Below are 22,832 nucleotides of genomic sequence, written 5' to 3'. Positions count from 1 at the left end.
ACACAGTGCTTATAATAATTTATTGACATATAAAGTTAATGAACAACACATAAACACAGAGCTTTGTACATGAGAATTAAATTGTCAGGTGAAAGAAATCATAAGAATATAATATAGTTAAACAAATGGCTGACTGTGGTTCAAGATCAACAAAATTTTCCAATTGCAAAAAAATTAAGCCAATTAAACTGAGGTGAAGTTAAAGCTGGATTTCTTTACAAATTATATAACTATGTTCATACTACAAAACATATTTGTATAATTTGTTAGAATGTGTAAACATTTTTTATTTGAAAAAAAAAATTTAACAAAAGATTAACTTGATGAACAATTTTTTATGGGTGCATTTAAGAAATGAACTCTGTATTCTGCATTTGGATGAAATACCAGCAGAATTTATAATAATAAATCATCAGCATAAGTATTACAAAACATATGGAATATTAACAATGAAAAATAATGAATTTTCCCTCTATTACAACTGAAAATGCATATAAAAATATATAAAGGACACAGAGATGTTTGTCAAACAATAAAAATTATTTTTAGCAGATATGCAAAATCCATATAATATTTACAAACAAAAAAGACAAAATAATTAGATTTATAATACAAACAAAATACGAAAGCACCAAATAATTTCTTTGACTAGCATCATGGTATAGTATTCATTTTTATATATCTTGTAAACCATAATAAATTAATTTTTAATAAAAGGAAAGTCTCTATAGTTCTTTCCTTTAGTAAAAGAAAAATAATTTAGCACATTTAATTACTACTCAATTGTGACACAGAGAATGGCTAGAAGAGTAATAACTTAGACTAATAGATCATCACATTCAATTCTGTTCTTAAGCAAAACAAACAGTTGTTTTCCTCCTCCTTCACCTGGAAGAAAGCTGCCACCTAATGTTGTCTTTATAAATCACAGATTTATATGGAATACCACAGTGTATTAAAATTTTGTACAAATGCACATATGCATACGATGTGGTATGAATTCTATTAGCGCTTTGATTGTACAACACACACACACACACACACACACACTGTGCCAGTTGAGCTAGAATGACAAAAATGAATTTGCACTTCCTTAGTTTTAGTTTTCATGCTTTTCGGTAATTTGAAAAATCCATATATAGGACATCAAACACTTAAATTATATAAAATTTTTTATTCTTTCATTCTTGGCAACAAGAAAATTATACCTCTGATGTCTGATATCCATCGCTGTTAAGAAAAGAAACACAACGAGCATCTTCCATACTTCCTAGATTTGTAACTCCATTAGCACTTCCAGCAAGTGCTGTATTACTAAGTGAATTTGAGTTTGCAAGTTCACCAGGAAAAGGACGGAATGCAGTAAGATTTACTAATGTACCAGAAGACGGTTTACCTACAGACAAAGATGCCACATTTCCAGAGCTAGTCCTCGTGAAAGAAGTACTATTTCGTCCAATACTACTTATTGTGCTGCCACGTCCAACACTGCTGGTTGTGCTTGCTCGTCCAGTACTTCTTCCTGTTGCAGCCTCACTATTATTGCCTTCACCTGAATGGGAACCACTTTGGCCACTTGAATGACTTCCTCTGCCTAAAATATAGTGCAAAAAATATAAAATTTAAATGCCTAAGTAAGTTTTGTGAGCATAGAATCCACTTTAAGTTAAATGCACACTAATAAAAATTATGAGATTGATTATCTGCCTGGAAAAATTTCATAAAAAAAAGAGAAAATTTTTTGTTTAAAAAATTTGCATTCAAGGGTTCATATTCACTTTTATGACTGAATAAATCCGAATTTTTCTGGTTTTCCAATAAATTTTTTTTTTAGTTTCCAAGGTCAATATCTTGTTAACCTCATCAAAAATATACAACTGTTATAAACTTGAAAAATTTACTAATTTTCATCACATTTGCAGAATTTTTTTCTTCTCTTCGATAATTATTTTTTAATTTCTCGGTTCATCATGAAGAGTTTTACTATTTTCCTTGAAAACTTTCATCTGATTTTGTTTTTTTATTTTACTTTTCCCTCACACATTTGTTTTTTCTCCCCTCTGCTGTTTTCTCTCCTCAATTACAAGATAATGATTTCTGATAAAACCTCTACTGGCAGCTTACCCCTCTTTCTATTTCACAGCATAATGTGCTATCAAGAGAGCTATAAGTGAGAGACAGTACCATGTGAGAGTGTGAAAACTATTCCTATAATATGCAACAGTTCCTGAATATGCCATCATCTTTATCAAGATAAATTACAAAAAAATTCATTAATTTTGTGTCTTTTGCACACAATTTAGAAAAAATATTATGTTCTGTTTTAACTTTGTTTACATGTTCAGCAAATTGTTGTTTGCATAATTGCTTTTTTGATCTGTTAACAATGCTCTAATTTAATTAAATTTACATAGGTTCAAGATCTTCCATCAATGAATTACAATGTAACAAATGAATTCTGAACAAAAAATTGACTTTAAAAACCGAAAAATTGATCATACTCTTTTCTATGATCTCACTATTCCATCATTACCTAACCACTAGAACTGTGGGTGAATTTGACACAAATTAAACTTTGTTTCCGTTTATTTCAAAAACTTAAGCGCAGATGATAAAAAAAATTTGTGACTTTTTGTGATATTACATGAATATTTTATACACAAAAATGTTATTTTCTTTGCATTTTGTATTTCAGAGTATTTTCAAAGGTGTACAATTTTCTTGGAATTGGTAATCCTCTCTAAAATTCATTTCTAAATGATGATAGTGAAGAATACAGGTCTTTCAAATTCAAGGCCAATTCATTGTCCGCTCAAGATTATCTTTTTTCAATGAAGGAACGGCGAGTAGAGCTAAATATGTTTTTCTTCATAAATGAACAAGCTGGACATTTTATTAAGACATAGAGGAAAGACAACGAAGATACAAAAAGGTAAACATATAAGACATGTTGCCACACACACATAAGTGAAACACTCTATGGGGGGGGGATTACTAGATTACCAACATTTATCCTCACACAAAAGAGTTAATTCAGTCCTAACATTTTTCAAAGCATGAACAATTTTTGAGGTGTTAAACTTTTTGTCAAAATGTCTGCTTCTATTCTTTCAGTGGACTTGTACTTCACTGACACGTCACCAGATGCCATCATTTCTTGAATAAAAGGTTTTTTGATGTTGATATGTTTTGACTTTGAACTAACAATTGGATTCTTTGACATGTTGTTTGCTGACTTATTGTCATTATATATAACTATTTGGTTTTGATTTAGTCCCAATTCATTTATCAGTTGTTTCAGATGAATTGCTACGCTGGAGGCTTCTGTAAGGGACATATATTCAGCTTCACATGATGACAGAGCCATGGTTCTCTGTTCCTTGATTCCCAAGATATAACAGCACCTCCAAACTGGAAACACTAAGCAGTGTAAGACTTACAATCCTCACTACTTGAAGCCCCTGTTACATCAGCATATCCAACAATCACCTTCTCAGTCTTTTGGTATACTAATGATAGATTCTGTTAGTGTAAATAAAGTCTGATAGATGGCAGCACTTGGAATGTCTGTTGTTATACCCAGATCGGTGTACTGTTTATGTTCCCATTCCTCTTGTAACCGTCGTCGTGTGTGCTGTGTAGATTGTAGTTATGTTTCTGTAATAAATATATCTTAATAGATCCACGGACTCATTGTAACAGGTTATGGAGCCAGCAGCGTAAGATTTATTTTGTGACTACAAACTCGTGAGTTCCGATGTTTTTTTAACAATCTTTCTCGCACCAATTTTTTTTTTTTTGCTCTCCAACATGAGAACAGCTGAAGAATATGAAGCCTTGAGGCGAGAATTAGAAACTCTGACAGTTTCAATGTCGACGACTTCCAGGACTGTGACCACCAGTTTCATTGTAGGCACGCTGCTGGAATTGAAACATCTCGAAGGCCAGAAAAATGTTACCGATTGGAAATTCTCTATGAAAAATTTCCTCATCAACTTTGGCTTATGGAATTGTATTGTGCCAGGGACCGAACCAATCAACAGCTCATTGGATCGCCAAGCTTTGGCGAAAATCGGCTTGTCTCTCAAGCCTGTGACTGCAACGATCTCGCAGAAATGTAAAACTGCCAAAAAAGCATGGGACTTGCTTAATGACACCTTCGAAGATAAAGGCATTGTTCGTGTGGTAGGCCTATATCAGAGTCTTCTGGATATTCGTTTTCATGATTGCCTTACAGTAGATGAATATCTGAATAAATTCACGATCGTCGCAGAACAACTCAAGAACGTCGGCAAGCCGTTGGATGACCATGTCATCAGTGGTTTTTCTCACAAAATTACCAGACTACTACAAGCCTCTCGTCCTGGGTATACGCAGATCTGGGCAAGAAATCACGACTTCGTTCGTGAAAAGCCTGCTGCTGGAAGATGCCACTGAAGTTCTGAAACCACCATCGAATTCCGTGTTTTTCGCAAAAAAGCAACCTGCCAGTGCTACAAAAGGAATCCATTGTTTTAATTGTAATGAGCGCGGACACAAGTCTATGACCTGCTTGAAACCAAAAAGGGAAAATCGCCAAAAACTGCAAGTAAGTGTTTTGCTAATGCAATTTGCTCTGAAAAAGAAATTGCTTCTAGGGGGGCGCGGTAGCCCGGTCGATAAGATACTCGCCTAAAGTACCAAAGGATGTTTAGAGGTGTCGCGAGTTCGATACCCGGTTCGTCCTTGTCAGAAAACTTTCCTGGCACAGGGGTACAACAAAAACGGCGACTTGACAGCAGCAAAAAATTGCTACCGCAGGGGGGCCCCCATCGAGGAGTTAGCGTACCAACCTCTCGATGAGTATAAGAAACAAGCCTGCCGTTCGGAATCGGCAATAAATTGTAGGTCCCGGTCTAATTAGCCCTCGTGTGCAGAAAATGACCGTGGTGCGACAAAAATGATCAAATGCTTCTAGGGAAACTGTTTCTTCTGTATTTTCTCCCACAGTCAAACATGAATGGTTCATAGACTCTGGTGCATCAACTAATCTCAGTTGTTTATTACCAATTTCATACGATGTATTATCCGAAGAAGAGGTCGGTCTAGCCAATGGTGAAAAATTGCCAGTCACAGGGCACAGGGAAGTAGCCATAGTGCTCAGCTCTTGAAAAACACTACATGCTAAAGACGTCAAGTCTGTGCCTACACTCACGCCAAATTTGTTAAGTGTTAGCAAACTTGTACACAGTCAGCCTAAGCTATCAGTCATCTTTGATCAGACCATTTGCAAGATACTAAAAGAGAAACCCATGGTTGATAGCTTATCTGTTTTGGCAACAGCAACAGAGATGAATGGACTGTATTGTCTTGATAATGAAACAAACTTTGTTTGTACCACTTCAATGAAGCAAGACACCTGTCAGATATGGCACAGGAGACTGGGATGCCTTAATTTTCGTTCCCTGAGAGAGATGCAAAAATCACTTTATTTCAAATGTGACTTAAAACCTGATTTTGAGGATTGTGATGTTTGTATTCATGCAAAATCACACCACCAATCCTTTCCAAAATCAAGCAAGACATGTGCAGGAAATCTTCTGGAACTTGTTCACTCAGATCTCTGTGGCCTCATCATGCAAATATCATCAAAAGGTGGAGCTCATTATTTTCTTACTTTCATTGATGATTTCTCCTGCAAATGAAGTCTAAAGATCAAGTTTTTGACAAATTTGTTGAATTCAAGACATTTGTGGAAAATCAGATAAAAAGAAAAATCAAAGCCTTACGTTCTGACAATGGTGGAAAATATGTCTGTTGGAAAATGGATAATTTTCTGAAAGATGCTGGAATATTGCATCAGCGAGCTGTGCCACATACACCCGAGCAGAATGGAGTAGCTGAACGCCTCAACCAGATTTTGATGGAAGCTGCCCGTACCATGCTTTTCAACTCTAATTTGGACATTGTGTTTTGGGCCAAGAGGCTCTCTTGACAGCTACCTACATTCGCAACTGTTGTCCTACACAAGCTCTGAAAAATCGCACTCTGCAAGAACTGTGGTCCAGATGAAAACCTAGCATATTGCATCTTCACATTTTTGGATGTCGAGCCATGGTTCATATCCCCCAGTGTAAAAGAAAGAAGCTAGATCCTAAAGCTTGGGATTGTATTGACTACAGCGACAAAACCAAGGGTTATCGTATTTATAACCCCCAAACAGAAGAGGTGCAAATTGTTAGAGATGTGAAGTTTTTTGAAGACCAGTTTCCATTTGGGAAAATGGATTCACTGAGCCATGATCCATTTCCATTCACCTGAAAATGCAGCTGATACACAGTTTTGAACCGTTGCTATCTCTGCGCCTTCTCTAGAGACTGAAACATCATTGGAAAGCAGTTCAGAAAAGTCTTCTTTCCATACTGTGAGGAAACCTGACATTTTGCCAAATGTTCAAATTAGATCTGATCACTATCCTCAACGTACACGACAACAGAACATTTGTATCTTCAATGATGATTTCGTAGCCTTCCAAGCTTTATTGTGTGAATGTACACCTGAATCATTGACTAAAGCTCTGAATAGCCAGGATGCTGAACATTGGAAAAGGGCTATTGACAAGGATTTGAAATCGCATGCTGATAATTAAATATAGATTCCAGCTGAACTTCCTCCAGGTTGGAAAGCCATTTCCATGAAATGGGTATTCAAGATTAAGACTGCTGATGGTTCTATTGAACGGTACAAAGAAAGTTTGGTTGCTCGTGGATGTTCCCAAAGCTATGGCTTTGATTATGATAAAACCTTCTCATCCAAACAACTTCAATCAGACTTCTGCTTGCCCTTGCTGCTAAATATGACTGGGATGTTCATCACATGGATGTTGTGACTGCCTTCCTCCATCTGAAGTTGGATGAAGACCTGTATGTCAAGCTTCCATCTGGATCCATTTGTCGTCTTTTGAAATCTTTCTATGGTTTGAAGCAAGCCAGTCGTTCATGGTATATGTTATTACATGATGTTCTTCTCGACCTTGAGTTCACTCCGTCTGAATACGATTCTTGTGTGTACTTCAAGAAAGGGGTGCAAGTGCCCCTCATCCATTTCGGAGCAGCAAATTTCATTTTTGGAGCAGAAATTTTGAAAATGGAACAGAACTAAATACGAACTATATCTGCAATATAAGGAGTAATTTTTCTGTGAAATGCCAAAAGTTTTGCCAAAAATGGTTGGAACAAATAATTCTAAATAAATTTCCTTCACAAATTAAAATCCATTTAAATTTTTTCTGAATTATCTTTTCTGTCATTAATAAAACGACGAATGACGAATAAAAATTCGTACTCTTTTCAAATTAAGCAACATGCATACTGAAAACCTAGGCAGCAAGAATTTCTGCTGCTTGAACACCAAAATCTTATTCCTCCCGATATAGCAAAAAAAGTGCGTGCAGAATATAATAAGAGTTTCCGTGAAAAAAAAAAAAATTGGCTTCTCACAGAATTTAAAGGAATTATTAAATTTAAAAGCAAAATGCAAAAAACAAGAAAAATATAAATACCTTATTTACTTAAAGAATTTCTCAACCTAATAGCATGTTAATAGATTACGAATCACGATTCGCTTTCAGAAGTACAGCAATCTCTGACTATTTTTTTTCCAATTTTTTATGCCCTTGAACATAAGATTTTGTATGTCTTATTCCATTAAACATTAAAGCATTGCATGGACAGATTTTTCAATGTTTGAACAGACTTTTTAATTTATTTGTTAACAATGAACTCTTTTTCACTATCTGTGTTACCATATGCTGAAGATAAAAAAGTCTTCACCAAAACTGACAAAATTTTGAACTTCGGGCAGCTTTCAAAGTTACAAAGTTTGAATATGTCTGCCCAATATCTACCTATCTATTCTCTGAACTGATTTCACTTCTTGTAATTGTTTGGATTGCAGTGCAACCCATTCATCACACATAATCAATAGTTCTGTTGGTGATACAATGTTAAACAACCTCTCAGCAATACGTGAGGGAGTAATCTACCATCCCAGCAATGCACGAGATGGAGTATGAAAAACAAGAAAGGGTGCAAATATTTCATTCTCTCCAACATGTTTTGGAAAGGTAGGACATTAATATATATTAGGTATCTCACAGAAGTTATGTAAAATGAGCATGCTCCTAGTACAAACTCCTTCCTCTGACTATTGTGAGCATGCTCCTCCCCATCGGACCGTGCAGACATATTGGGCGCCTCTCAAGGAGGGGTGCCAAATGGAGTTGAAAGGGTGAAAAAAGGTTTGTCGACCAAAAACACGTGATCAGTAGCGCCAAAAAAAAGGTTCTGCATGGGTAGAGATTTTTTTCCCTCGAGCCGGCCTCATTCACCAAATCCGGATTTTCGCGATGTGAAATTGTTACAATCGGCAACCGCCGACGATAACCACACGACCGCATAGTGGCTAGATGACAAAACTATGAATATTTTTGCTGGAGTTTTTACAGATTCTATTTTTTCCCAACGATCTCCGAAAAATTTCGGTAATTTAAACGAGTAGACCAATCACCTTTTCGATGTATGCCGTCTTTGAACGCAGGTTGGCAGCCGCGAAATTACCGTTATTTTCAGCATATAACCTATAACCAGTAGGAGAAAAAACGGTCTCCGAAATCGGAAAATTTGGTATATTTATTCAGGGACTTTGATAGAATGCCGGTTATACCAATAACAGTACAGGACTTTATACTTCAAGGTAGTATAACTACTTTCCAAGATCACGAGATAACGCGATTGTGGTAGATGGTGGGAAGTGAAAAAAAAATTGAAGTTTCTCCCTCCGTATCTCGGAAAGAACGCGTCCCGTGAACAACAATTTCATGCGCCTTCTTCCTAAATTAAGGGTATTTGACGTACTACAGTGCATTAGCGGTACCTCCACGAACCACAAACAAGAATTGGCGCAAATGCGCAAGGATTCGGCGCCTTGGCGCACCGTGTAGCAAGAGAACCGTTTCGGCGCAGCTCATGCACCCCTGTTCAAGATTGAAGGGGGGAAAAATCATTGTGGGAATATATGTGGATAACATTCTAATTTTTAGTGATAAATCTGCTACTGATGAGCTCAAAACTGCCCTTATCAAAAAGTTTAAGATGAAAGACCTTGGTGAAGTGAACCATTGTTTGGGTATGAGGATCACTCGTGATTGACAGAACAGAAAAATTTTCATTGATCAAGAAAAATATTTGAAGGATGTTCTTATTCGTTTTGGCACGCCTGATTGTCATTGTGTTGCCATTCCTCTTGAAGTAGGTCTTAATCTATCCAAGAATGATGAACCGAGGACCTAATCTGAAAAGGAAGAGATATCCAATGTACCTTACAGAGAATTAGTTGGATCTCTCATCTTCGCTGCATATTCAACGAGGCCTGATATAGCTTTTGCTGTTGGCCATCTAAGCAAGTTCAACAACAATCCTGGAAAAGCTCATTCGACTGCACTGAAACATGTTCTTCGACACATCAAGTCAACTGTTTCTATGAGAATGATGTATGAAGCTGATCACTCTGAGCTTTCTACATATGCTGATGCAGATTGGGGAAATTGTTTGGACACCAGAAGGTCCATATCTGGATATGCATTCATGATGTCAGGAGGAGCTGTCATCTGGATGTCAAAACAGCAACACTCCGTAGTTTTCAGTTTGACCGAAGCTGAATATATGTCTCTAAGTTCAGCAGCTCAGGAATGTGCCTGGTTGAGAGAAATAATGTGTGAGCTGAAATTGAAAGGACATTAAAAATCCACTGTGATTTATTGTGACAATCAATCTGCAATAAAATCTGCTGAGAACCCAACATTTCCTGCTTGCACTAAGCATATTGATGTAAGGCATCATCATATTAGATCCAAGATCAGAGAAGGGGACATACTCCCCAAGATATGATTGCAGACATACAAAAGGACTGCCAAGACCAGCTCATCAAAAGCTTTGCAAAGAACTGGGACTTGTCACCTGATTTCCACTAAGATAATTCAGACAGACTGAATTAAAGGGGTGTTAGTGTAATGTCTGATAGATGGCAGCACTTGTAATGTATGTTGTTATACCCTGATCAGTGTACTGTTTATGTTCCCATTCCTCTTGTAACTGTCGTCACGTGTGTTGTGTAGATCAGTGTTTCTTAACCTTTTTTTCTCCGTGGCCCCCTTTGAACCACATTTTTTTCTCGTGGCTCCCCTGTCCTACCCAGAGTTTTCAACTCTCATCTAGAAGCAAGACACTTTATACGTATTGAAATTATTTTTTTCAGTGAATTTGTACTGAACGAAAATTTTGCAAAGAAAATTGGCCTCCAGACCACAAGCCTAGAATTTATTGATCTCCCCGCTAGTCCGAGTTCTATCAGGACCGTCTCAACATCATGGGGGCCACCTCCTTAGGCAAAGTGATGCTATGGTAGTCCCATACTTTAGCTGGAAATAAACAGCCTACATATTTCCTACTTATTTTCAAAATTAATATTGTACTATACAAAATATCATAAGGTGGGGTCACGTATGGGCATGAGGCCCCTGGACATGACCCCTCACAAGAGTGGGATTGACAGAGCTACAGCCCGGGGCCTAATATGGTTTTCAACATTTTTTTGTTTTTCATACAATAAATTTCATATAGAGAAGGAAGGGGGTCTGTAAAATATATATTTTTTTTACCCGGGGACTTGAGAAAAACCCCATCCTAGGGAACTTGTTGCAAAATGTAGGCGGTGAGGCCTGGGTGGGTCCATGCCCTAAAGAAGGCCCTGGTTTTATGGGTGGTTTTGTTGGATTCTCTCTCTCACTGTAAGTGTTAGTCACTAATATAAAATCTTTATTTCTTCACACTTTAATTTTTATTCTCAGTTCTCCAAACCACCTGTCATGGCCCCTTTCTCCATTTTCTTCCGTGGCCCCCTTGAAGTATCCCAGTACCACAAGGGGGCCATATGGCCTCCGGTTGAGAACCACTGGTGTAGATTGTAGTAATGTTTCTGTAATAAATATATCTCAATAAATCCACGGACTCATTGTAACAGATTCTTGGTACCTTGTAAATACCTGGGGATTCTTTTTGCTGCCATCCAATGTGGTTCTTCATGGCAGTTATTGCATTGGCTTAAATAGCTAACAGCATATGTGATGTGTATATATATACACACACACACCTATAGAGATAAATACATAAGTGAGCCAATAAGACTTTGATAGGGATATTCAGATGCTATATTTTTTCTTTTGACAGTTTGAGATGATTCCATCAGAGTGGATATTGGCCTACATTCTGATGTTCCGAATCTCTCAAGAATAGCGAGATAACTTGCAATGACTTTTGCTGAAACATTATAATCTTTCCATCTTTACATTTGAATTTGATTCCAAGACAATACTGGAGTTCACCTAGGTCATGCATTTTGAAGGATTTCATAAGTTCAATTTTCAGTTTTTCAAATTTTTGGATCTTATTCGTGGCTATAATGAGATCATTCACATATATTGCAACGATAGTTTTCTCCCTCCCTTTCAATGAAGAATATAGACAGGGATCAGCATTTAGTGATTAAAACCAAAGTTCCTTGAGCTTTTTGTGAACCATTGATGACTTGCTTGTTTCGGTCCATATAATTGAATTTTTTAAATGACAGATCAGAAAGTATCTTTCTGGCTTTCATGAAGACTGTTTGATCAGTGTCTGAGCTGCTATCTGAACTTAACTTTGCTACAGGAGCATATGTTTCATTGTAATCAAGTTCTGGGCTTTGACCATACCCTTTTGTGACTAAGCAGGCTTTTCTTCGTGGAAGATCTCCATAAGACTTGTACTTGTTCTTCAGAATAGACATTTATTCTGAAATGACATGAAATGACATTTATTCTGAATTCATTAAATAGAATTCTTACATCCAATAATTTTCATTGAATTTTCTTTTTGAACAACCTCAAAAGTATCCTTTATCAGACCCATAGCCAGAAATTTTGTTCGGAGGGGGATCACTTGCATTTCAGGGGTAGGGCCAAGGTCATTGAACAATAGATTTGGCCATCTTTTCACCTTTTTTCAATCATTTTCTCACATTTAGGGACCAGACCCCCCCAAGTTCCCCTCCCCCCCACGCTATGGCCTTATCCTTTTCAAATGTGAAATAATTTCTTTTTTCATAGCATTAATCTATGACTGAGCAACAGGACTTATGAGTGCTTCTTTAATGATTCACTTTCTTAACTGATTCACAATAATTGACATTATATAGTCATTGAACCAAATCGCGCTCTTCTTGTTCTTTGCAGTTTAGTTTCCATCCTTATCTTCAATTTCACCAGGTTGATTTTTATCATCTCTGTATGTTGACCTCCATCAAATTCTGAGGATTCTTCAAGATCAGAGTTTTCCACAACATAAATTTCACCTGTATTTTCATTTGGGATTTCATTCATTTCATTATTTCATTCATTTTTCGAACTTGAAATTCTGTTTTGTTGGGTACTTTTCTTCTCTTTCTAGGTTTTCAACATTGTTTGAGTTCTTGTCATTGTAGAAAGTGTTCAGTACTTTTACATCTGTGGCTATTTCTATCTGCTTTTTGTTATTAATCAATATTCTATAGGCCTAAGCTTTTGAAAATTCAGCATAACCAACAATCATGCCAACATTACCTCTCGGATCAAACTTCCCCTTCTTTCTTTTCTTGTCTAGAGCATAAGTCTTTGATCCAAAAATTTGAAGATGCTTTACAGATGGAATTCTTCCAGTTCATCTTTCAAATGGTGTTTTATGTGTAATCACTCTTGGAGGCATTTCTGTTTTCCTTGGAATTTGGTGTTTTGACCCACAGCTGCTAGATTTATCATTCCAGTATCAGAGTCCTTGATGAGATTTTTCAAACTGGGGTCATCATAACACATGTGAGATGTGCTTCCACTATCCAAACACAAGGATGATTTGGCTTATGGTTTGATCTACAAGTGATAACAAACACTTCTCTTCTGCTTTGAAAGAAGAGTTATATTTTTTTCACATTTTGACCAGTAGTCCCGAGCAAAATGTCCAGGTTTTTGGCACTTGTGACATCAAAATCATGTTTTTTTTTCACTTGATGATGCCTTTGTATGAAGAAACCTATGGTGTGGCCATCTTTTCCATAGAATGCATCTTAAGGTTGCCTTTCAGCCTTGAAGTGAGAGTTCCTTGCTTCACTCTTTTATTACCTTGATTTTCAGGTCTTCTGGTCATGGCAATTCATCTCTGGATTTGATTGCAACCCGTAAGTTCTTGAATGATTCTTGAAGACTATATAACATCATTCTACACAGCAGGTCACCATGGATAGTGAAATCCATATCTAACAAATTGTCTACAGTGTCCATAAATGTATTAAGATGGTTTCTTGCACCAGCCTCCCTCTTCTCTTGCATCTTGAATACTATCAATTTCTTTAACAAAGTTGCTTTTCTTGCAGGATCAGAACGTTGATATACTTTTTAGTGTATCCCATACATCTTTGGATGTAACACAATTTTCATGTGGTTCAGTTCTGCAGGGCTGATAAGCAGCAAATCAGATCTTGCCTCCCAATCTTTGTCAAGTCATAGGTTTTCCCAATCACATAATCCCAAAGTTTACTTTTAATTAGTAAAGCCTGAGCCTGAACTTTCCAGGTATCATAATTTTCTTCAGATAGTGGCTGTATATGATAAATTGAAAAAACTGTTGGTTTCTATTTTTCTAATGTATTCATTCAAAATAATTCACCCAGACTCACTAACTTGAGCACTGGGCATCATAACCTGAACAAACTGTAATCATTTTATTAAGACACAGAGATATAGACAAAGAAGATACAAAAAAGTATATATAGAACACATGTAGCCAGATACAACAAACATAATTTGCACTCTGAGGGGTGCACTAGATTAAGTAAAACACTATAGGGGATTACTAGATTACCAACAATAAGCTCGAATAACTGGTACTCTGATGCTGATTGGACTCAAGGAATGTTTCGAGAAAATGAAACCTGATGAACAGAGGATTTACTTGCAACTGTAAACTAGTAACTCATCCCTAGAAAAAATGTGAAGCTGAAATTTCTGTACACAAGCAATGTAAAAAAGGAATAAACTTCTGTCTTGCAGTTGAGGTTGACACCAAATAAGTTTTGAATGAATTTCCAAATCTTGGGAAAGATCAGCTTCCAACAAATCTCTCTCTCTTTTAGAGCACGTAGTGATGCAACTGATCAAGCTATTTGAGAACAAGGGCAGAAATGTCACAACTGACACCTTTTTTCACTACATTGAAGCTGGCTCAAATGCTAAAAACCAAAAAATACAAACTTAGTAAGGATGGTGAGATGAAATTGAAGAGAAGGTATCATGAGTTTGATACCCAGTTTGTCCTTGTCAGAAACTTTTCTGACAGGTACAACAGAACAACAAGGGGTACAACAGAAACAGCGACATGACCACAGAAAAGGATTGTTATTGAGGAAGTCTCACACCAAGGGGTTAGAGCACCAACCTCTGGGTGAGTATAAAAAAAATGCTGCCATTCAGGATCGGTTATAAATTATACGTCCTGGTCTAATAATTAGCCCTTGTGTGCAGAAAATGACAGTGGTGTGACAAAACTGATCAAATGATCAAAATTGAAGAAGTACCTGGTGTAATAAAGACAGTGAAACTAGAGTTGCATGAAACCTTGCTACTAGAAAATAATTATGCCACAATGAAAATTTATCAAGGAAAAAAACATAAAAATGTTTTATTACTCAGCACACTTCATCTGACATTCGGTATTGACAGTAGTAGCCCCAAAAAAGCTTCGAGAAACTATTTCACACTACAATTCAACAAAGTTTGCCACAGATGTAGCAGATCAAATGGCCAGAAAATATTTTGTGAAGGTGGCATCATGGAGGTGGACTGTCCACGTTTTCTACAACATCCTGCATTTCACTATAATTCCTAGACTTTGTATAGAACAGTACAGAATGGCAAAACTATTTTTCGAGAGCAGTTCCTCTAAAATTTCATTGAAGAGCTGAACTCATCATAACTGTCACCCCTGCACAAGATGAAAATATTCATGATCAGTTCATGTGCTGTTGATCATGTAACTGGTTGTAAGTCATAAAAAAATTAAAAATTAAGCATGTCAGGTAACATCAAAATTTAGAAATAAAACTTAATTTTTGCATGTGCTGTGCAACTTCAACATAGGGTGAATGTACAAGAATCATGAAAAAAATTTGCTCTAAAATTCTCATCATAAATTTCACTTATTGGTAAGAAATCAATACTCATTTGACAGAATAATATCATAGACTTTCTCATACTTAATTTGATACACTGGTGAAAAAGCAGTATAAGTACCCTTCTTGGCACTGCTTTGGCGCCATGGTGCCAAGCAGTGTCGAGTCTAATGTAACCCTGAGAAAGGGAAATAAAAAAGTTTTTTTACCGCTCACCTGTTTTTTTCCCCATCCTGAACGGCACAGCAATAATCCATTAGAAACGGAAATAATCCTTGGGGCACATGCACATGAAATTATCCTTAGGACACAAACACGTAAATAATCCAAAATGCGCATAATAAATCGAAATAATCCAACGGATTGCCAGATCCCACTGCACCAGATTGTTTGCACAGCAGGTATCTCTTCACAACAATTGACTTTAAAAACATTGTTTAAAGGGTCATATACATTAAAAAAATGAAATGAACTTTTTATACAGTTTGTGTGTGATAAAACCTCCAATTATTAAAATGTGGATCCCATTGTAAAAAGTCATTTGTCCAAAAAATTTCATATTTTTAAATGAAATATTTATCAAGATATTAAATATATAAAAATGTTTTGGTAACTTTTGTTGGTAAGTTTTTGTTAACTCAAAAGTTGCCATTTTTAGGGACTGTATACTAATAGACTGAACTCAACCATTTTTTTTATTCATAATAAAAACAATGTTTTTTGAGAATTACACTTTGAATTTAATTTACGTTTTGAAAAGAGGGTCTGATTATAAGAGGAATTGTGAATTGCAATTATTAATCCTTGCAATTTGTGAACCTCATACTCAATTATTGGTGATAAATGTTGAAAACTTCAAAGTCAAATATCTCTGTTAATATTGCATTTAAAATATGAAATTTTTTGTAAATGACTTCTCAGAAACTCATTTACATTTCACTAACTGGAAGTATTAGCAAAAAGGGTCAAATGGAAAAAAATTAATTTTTCTATTTCTTGATGTATGCAATTCCTTGGAAAATTTAAGACATTTTTAGTAACTGCACATCATTTGAAAACTTTTGTTATTGAAAGTATGTTTCTTAAGTCAACAATTCTACTGTGCAAACAATTTGGAACAACCAATATACAGCCCCTGGTAAAAGGAATGACAATGTGATAGGTTATAATCATAAGCAAAATTAAAAAATTAACAAAATATACTAGCATGATTCATGTAATTTATTTTTCTTCAGCTCCAGTAAGAAAATAATTAAAATACCTTAAAACTGATGAATTTTAGTCACGTCAAGTGACACCATGTAAAACAGTGCTGTAACCAAACATCGCAATGCGAAGTTAGCTAAGATGATCCACATTTTTATACTTTCTGCATCCTACTCTCAGCCATATAAAAATCTGATTTCACATGATCTGTACTCTAGCAATGGTTTGCAAAATATTTAATTTTACTTGATCCACAAACAATATTATGAAAACATAGTACACAGAACTGGCATTGAATAAAATCATTCACTAATTTATTTACACATACCACTATTGTAATGACTTAGTATACTACCTCTCACTGTTCCATCCGAAACTGGATTTCTTCCAACAACTGCACATGGATCTGGGATATAATCTCCATCTTGTTCTGCTGTGCCACCACTGGAACAACCTTCACCACATCGTCTTCGTAATCTTAAAAGAAAAAAATAGTTTTACAAACAAGCAGTAAGTATAGTACATTAGCTTGAAAAAAAAATTGTCTTGTAGCACAAATACCATCTTCCTAAAACAAAAAAAGGATGAAAATAGCAACAACTTTATCTCATTTCTTAAAAAAAAGTGTAAATATGCCTTAAAAAAATAAAAAATTCCAGATATAATCTGACCAGTAGTTTTTCCCTTAACTATAAAAATGGAAATAGGATCTGCTGGGACCAGATGTTATAAAAAAATTTAGCAATTTATTGAATATAATCAGGCCTATAGTACAAAGCTAAATGATGTATAGGCTATAAAAATTCAAAATACATTTAAATGTGTAAAAACATAAATACCTAAACTAAATATTTAAATGTATATTTTGGGGGTGGCTGTGAAAAGCAGTAATAGCTTCTTCTAATAAGTCCTTAATGACAATAGACCAGAAATGTGGGTGGTCAAGAGAAACAAGCTAGAAGCATCAATTAAAAGTGATAAAATATTAAGCTTTTTGAAGTTCTTAGGGTTATTAATGAATTTAAACTAGAGCTCATGATAGCTTTCAAATTCAGTCAAACTTGGTTAATTTGAAGTCCAAAGTTACTGGAAAAAGTTTGAATTGTCAAATTAATCTATCCTAGATTCATAAAATTACTACAAATTGCAACCTAATCATCAACATTCACATAGGATAATAATTATCAATTATTAAATTTTTATCATCAGTTATGAAGCTGTTTTCAAAATTTTAATAGTCTACAATTATAATAATTGATCTTAGCTGCTACATTATTCCACTGTTCTGGAATCATCATCCCTACAGAATTTCTTGGCCATGTTCAAAGTCTGAATAATGGAAACCGTTCATAATCATCCAAATGCAAATACAAAGGCCACAACAGACAAAATGCTCAATGAGGTAGCTGAAAAAAGATGCCCGTAAAAATATGGATGTTGAATATATATTTAAACTATATCAAAAATACAGCAACCCAATAAAAGTAGTAAAAACCAATAATTATGATAAAATATAAATATACTGCCCATAAAAAATTATGGTCATCTCTTTTAAGTATGGGTAATACCTCGATTTATCCCAATATGTTTATAACATTTCTTTTTAAACATGTCCATTGTATTAGAATTTATGACACACAGAGGAAACCAATTCCATTTATTCACAACCCTGTGAGAGAAAAACTCCTTGCAACACCGCAACCCAGAACTGTCCATTACCATTATGAAAGTAAATCTTTGTAAAGCATAAATTTCTTTACTGCCCAGATAATTGCTAAAGCTTCTTTGTAAAAATCTATTCCGTTTTCATCAGCATATGAGATGCAAAGACAATTGGTCTTTCTGTTTTATCAGGCAAGACATGTGATAGAGCTACACCCCCCCCCCCATTCCTATTGGAGAAGCATCGGAAGCAAGGGTAAGAGGTAGTGTAGGATCATAGTGCATCAAGATTCATTTTGATCAAATTGCCTCTTGACCTTCTTGAATCCAGTCTCACACTTTTTAGACCAAAGCCATGGAATGTTCTTTTTTGTTAGTTCATTTAGAGCAGAGGTCTTCAACTTTTTTCTAATTGCATTCACTGCCTGTACCTATCATCAATAGAAGAGCCGTCGCCACAGTGGTGGTCGGCTGAAGTTGGTTTTCTGTGGTTCCCAACTTCGAGGAGCAAATGCAAGTCGATCTCCACGTTAAAAAGTCTCGCCACAGAGAGCAACAGGCCTAAAAACAGTACAAATATACAGTCACTACACATCACTCACTTCACTTCTGAGATATAGATGGCAGCACTGAAAAATCATACACAACACTAGATACTCACTCAGACTGTTAGGTACACGCACTTACAATTCCGGCACAACTCGCTAGGTAGTAAATTGCCTATGGCTATAGACCTGAGTTGTGCTCGGTATAAAAAAATAAAAAAAAAAATAGAAGAGCACACTTATGGCAAAATTGACATTATGAATGCATGAAATCAGGATTATTTCAATAATTGAATGCAATTTGTGCAAGATGTTTAATTGGGACATTGATCTAGTGCTCACGAGCACGAAACTGGGCACGAACATCAAGCACTCCGGGTGCTTCAGAGAGCACTGAGGTGTTCGCGAGCAATGGGTTGAAGATGCCTGATTTAGAGAATAAGCAATGGTTGCCAGATTTGGACAAAATTTCCCATGGAAATTCACCACGCCCAGAAACTTTTTATTTCTTGAACATTTTTTGGTGTGAAAACTTTCAAAACTGCCTCAATTCTCTTATTTGTTTCACTTAACCCTTTAGGGCGCACTACTCTTTAAAGTTGGAATTACGACAAAAAAAAAATTGTAGAGTCTACTCAGACCTTAAGGAGTACTACGCAGGTACAATTTTGTAATCACAAAAAATATGCAAAATTTCTTGTAAATACAAGGATTTCAAATAACGCGTCACAGCTGAAGATCATGGATTGCTTTGTTTAGTAGTGTCTTCTATGGTTGAAAAGGAAAGTTCAAAGTAAATGGTAAACCTCTTTTTATAATTGAATTTAACGGTTTGAGAAGCAAATCAAGTTGGGTGTTCCATGGAACACTGAACAACAAAGAGTTAAGCCATTTTCATCAATTTTGTGACCTAATAAGTTTCTTTATTTTTGAAAAAATGTGCTCTTTTTCAAATTTAACTTCAGCCCATTCACCTCACATTTTTTGAAAAATTTCTCCACAGCCCTGAGATGTGACTCATTATTTGTTCTGGTCACTCTGGCATCATCCATAAATACTTTTACACCATCTATTCCTTGGAATAACCCATCGATGCGCCACTGCCATATTACTGGGGCTGCATTTAGGCCATACATCAATCTTTTACAGGCATATAACCCTTTGAGTATTTATAGTTAGGAGTCATTGACTGTCAGGGTGCACTTTCATTTGTAAATATGCATGGATGAAATCCAGTTTTGAAAATCTTTTACCCCCATTTAAACATGAGAACATTTCCTAAAATTTTGGTAAGAGATGCTTAGGCACCTCTAGCTTTACCACAGGAACAACCGGTGTAGCTCAAGTTTTAACTCACTTGATAATGTCTTCTCTTTCAAGCCAGCCCATTTCTTCTTCAGCCTGGTTTTTCTATGCAAATGGCACAGTTCTTGCTGTACAAAACTCTGGGACAACATTTTGTTTTAGCTTCAGTTACACTTCATAGTTATTTATTTCTCCCAACTTTGTTGGCAAAAATCTCTTTACAATCATCCAACATTTTTTTAAGATCCATGTTATTAGCAGTCCTCATAGCCTTTAGAGAGTTCTAATCAAATAGATTTTGTATAGCCACTCACAGCGAAAAATTGTTTAAATTTTCCCTCACAGTTCAAGCGCAAATTTTTGCTCCATGTATTCCACTTTCACAGTGACATATCTCACTGACAATTTTTTCCCCATTGTATGTCAGAAATACTAAATTCATAGGCTGAATTTTTTCTTTGAAATTTTTCTGAATCTCTGTAAGCTCATTACTGATACTCTGTTCCACCTGTATTGTCTTCCATACTCACTGGTTTATTGTCTATTTTGACAGTAACCATCATCAGAGTCTCTTTCAGCTCTTCACTGTATACCATCTCTAACTCAAACATGAAAACATCATTTTCATTTTCTCCTAGTGAAATCTGTTTCTGCTTGTTTAGTGTGGCTTGAGTCTTCTTTGCCGCATAGCAGGCTCTTTATATGTGACATTTGCTAGTAATAAATCTGCAGGAGTGTTTATAGTGATTTGTCCTTGTGCATTATATACACAGTGGATATTTGATCCCCCTGGCAGAGTAGTTTCAGTTTTGTTTTCCACTTCCTCGAATTTGCTACCTTCATTTCTGCTGGCTTCCTGATAATCTCATTCGCCCCCCTGCATAGCTTTCTCCATTTCCAGTGCGATCTTTGTTGTTTTGTCTAGCTTAATGTTGTCTTCCTGAAATAAACAATCAAGGATCACTTTATCTCAGAAAAAACACCTTGGAGCATGGTGTTCAGCATATCTTGTTTATAGTCGCACATGATTGTGAGATGTCACAATTCGACTATATACAAACTGATGCTTTTGCCTTCATTCTTCTTTCTGTGTTTTCTATCATTATTCGGTACAAACGGGTTTCACCCCTTGATGATGACATACTGCCATTGGCATCAGACCTCATGTGGTTGTATGGGGAGTGGTCTAATATCCCTAATATACTCAGTTGGAATGACTTTATGGAGCAGGTCACTAGTAATGTTGATAGTACACGTTAAAAAGTTGTATTACTTCCGTTTATCAGATCACTACCTACTCCTTATGACACTTTACTATCAGTTCTTTTAGCCGCAAGTGAGAAAAGCAGAAATCATTCAATGAAAACCAGCTTTGTTACATTTGACCAGCCATTATACATGAAATCCTGAGACATATTTGAGAGTGGTAATCATCCTGATTTGAGCAATGCTTTATTGATGCTTGGTGATTTCCATCTCTTGATGTCTTCCATGGGCTCAACTGGCAGTACAATGGGAATATAATAAGCATTTTTGCATAGGTAGGTGTGGATTGAAACAGTTATTCACTACAATTTATGCAGAGAACAGTGAAGAGAAAATTGTGTCAGGGCATACGGAGCATGCACGTGCAGTACGAGTGTATCTTTTAAGTAACCTCATTTTGGATGGCATATAGTCTTGAATAAGGTAGAGTTTACGGATGTGTAACATGACAACCTAGGATCCTTCATATAAATTCCACATTTTTCATTAATTTATTTAGTTTAGACCCCAAGGACTTCTCGGCTACAAAAAACTACCCAAGGTACATACGCACTGGCACTGCAGTTCAAGCCAACTAAGTTTACTAAATCTAGCAGTTGGGTGGGGTCTCCCGGCTGTTGGACGAGAACAGGACCAGAGGTCGGGATGTTGATGTCCTATCTAAATTCCATTTACATCTGTGTGGAGGATCCTGGGATTCGTCTTGTTACCTTCCTCTCCCGGTGGTAGGGTCCCGTGGATCACTGGTGGGAACGCTGCAGAGAGTCATTTACCTCAGATAAAATATGATAATTGTGCAATATAATGTGATAATTATGCAAATGTGGGCCATGGACCACTTTTATGGTCAATATTAGCACGAGATTCTTCAATTTACAATAGGCCTAATGTTGTAGACCCTCGCCAGGTCTTCAATGTTTAAGTTTTTCGTGTTGCCAGACTCCATATGTCATAGTTGTGCAATGATATTTTGTTCCATATAAATATGTGAATGAATAGTTGTCTGTCAAAAGGTTGCAGTGCCGCCGATTGTGATGTGTCACTGCAACAGTGGATGATGAGAGGAGTTCTTTTCAAATACCAGCAGTGTTCTGGGAATGATCACATTCATTCACTTCACTGCAAGTGGTTTTAACCAAGTAGTTCTAGGGTCGTTCCATCCGGAGAGCGGCGTGTCGAGTCATATCTATTCTGTCACCATGAACCGCTGAACTAGTTATGTGCTCAGGCACCATACCAGTTGCCTGGCTTTTCCTTCTGTTCACCACCTGTCTGGAATTTCTTCATGCGTCTGCCTATCCCATGAAGCGAGCTCCTTAACAACAAAGACTTGTCGACGTTGTCGCTGGGCTCATTGATTCTGGTTATCTGTCGGATCTGCATTGCAGGGATATACTTGGACTTAACATTCAGAAAGGAAAATATAGTTTCTATGTGACAAAGATGTAAAAGGTGTCTCTCAACAGACTGCACCAGTGAGATCTAACCATTTTGTTGAACTTTTAGCGCTAATAACTTTAAACAAAAAATTTAATTTTCTGTGATAAATCAAGTTGGAAATGTTGTGTTGTGTAAAAT

At 36.2% G+C, this 22,832-nt stretch overlaps 1 protein-coding gene across 1 annotated transcript in view; it reads right to left on the bottom strand.

Annotated features, from left to right (window-relative positions):
* Nucleotides 1–360: 360 nt before the first annotated feature.
* The window catches only part of pcx (pecanex), a 359,123-nt gene continuing 336,651 nt past the window's right edge, over nt 361–22,832 (bottom strand). Inside the window, exons 38-39 of the mRNA XM_089247188.1 lie at nt 16,832–16,953; nt 361–1,594 (exon numbers count right to left, since the gene is read on the bottom strand). Coding sequence (XP_089103314.1) covers nt 1,203–1,594; nt 16,832–16,953 — 514 coding nt within the window. The 3' untranslated portion in view covers nt 361–1,202. The remainder of the gene's footprint in view (nt 1,595–16,831; nt 16,954–22,832) is intronic.

This window comes from Pholcus phalangioides, unplaced genomic scaffold (assembly GCF_987345545.1).
Source record: "Pholcus phalangioides strain wild (caught in Gottingen) unplaced genomic scaffold, Ppha-v1.0 ptg000017l_1, whole genome shotgun sequence".
In the NCBI taxonomy this organism is placed as follows: domain Eukaryota; kingdom Metazoa; phylum Arthropoda; class Arachnida; order Araneae; family Pholcidae; genus Pholcus; species Pholcus phalangioides.
Note: the sequence above shows the minus strand (reverse complement) of the source record. Positions and strands in the feature narration are given on the sequence as shown.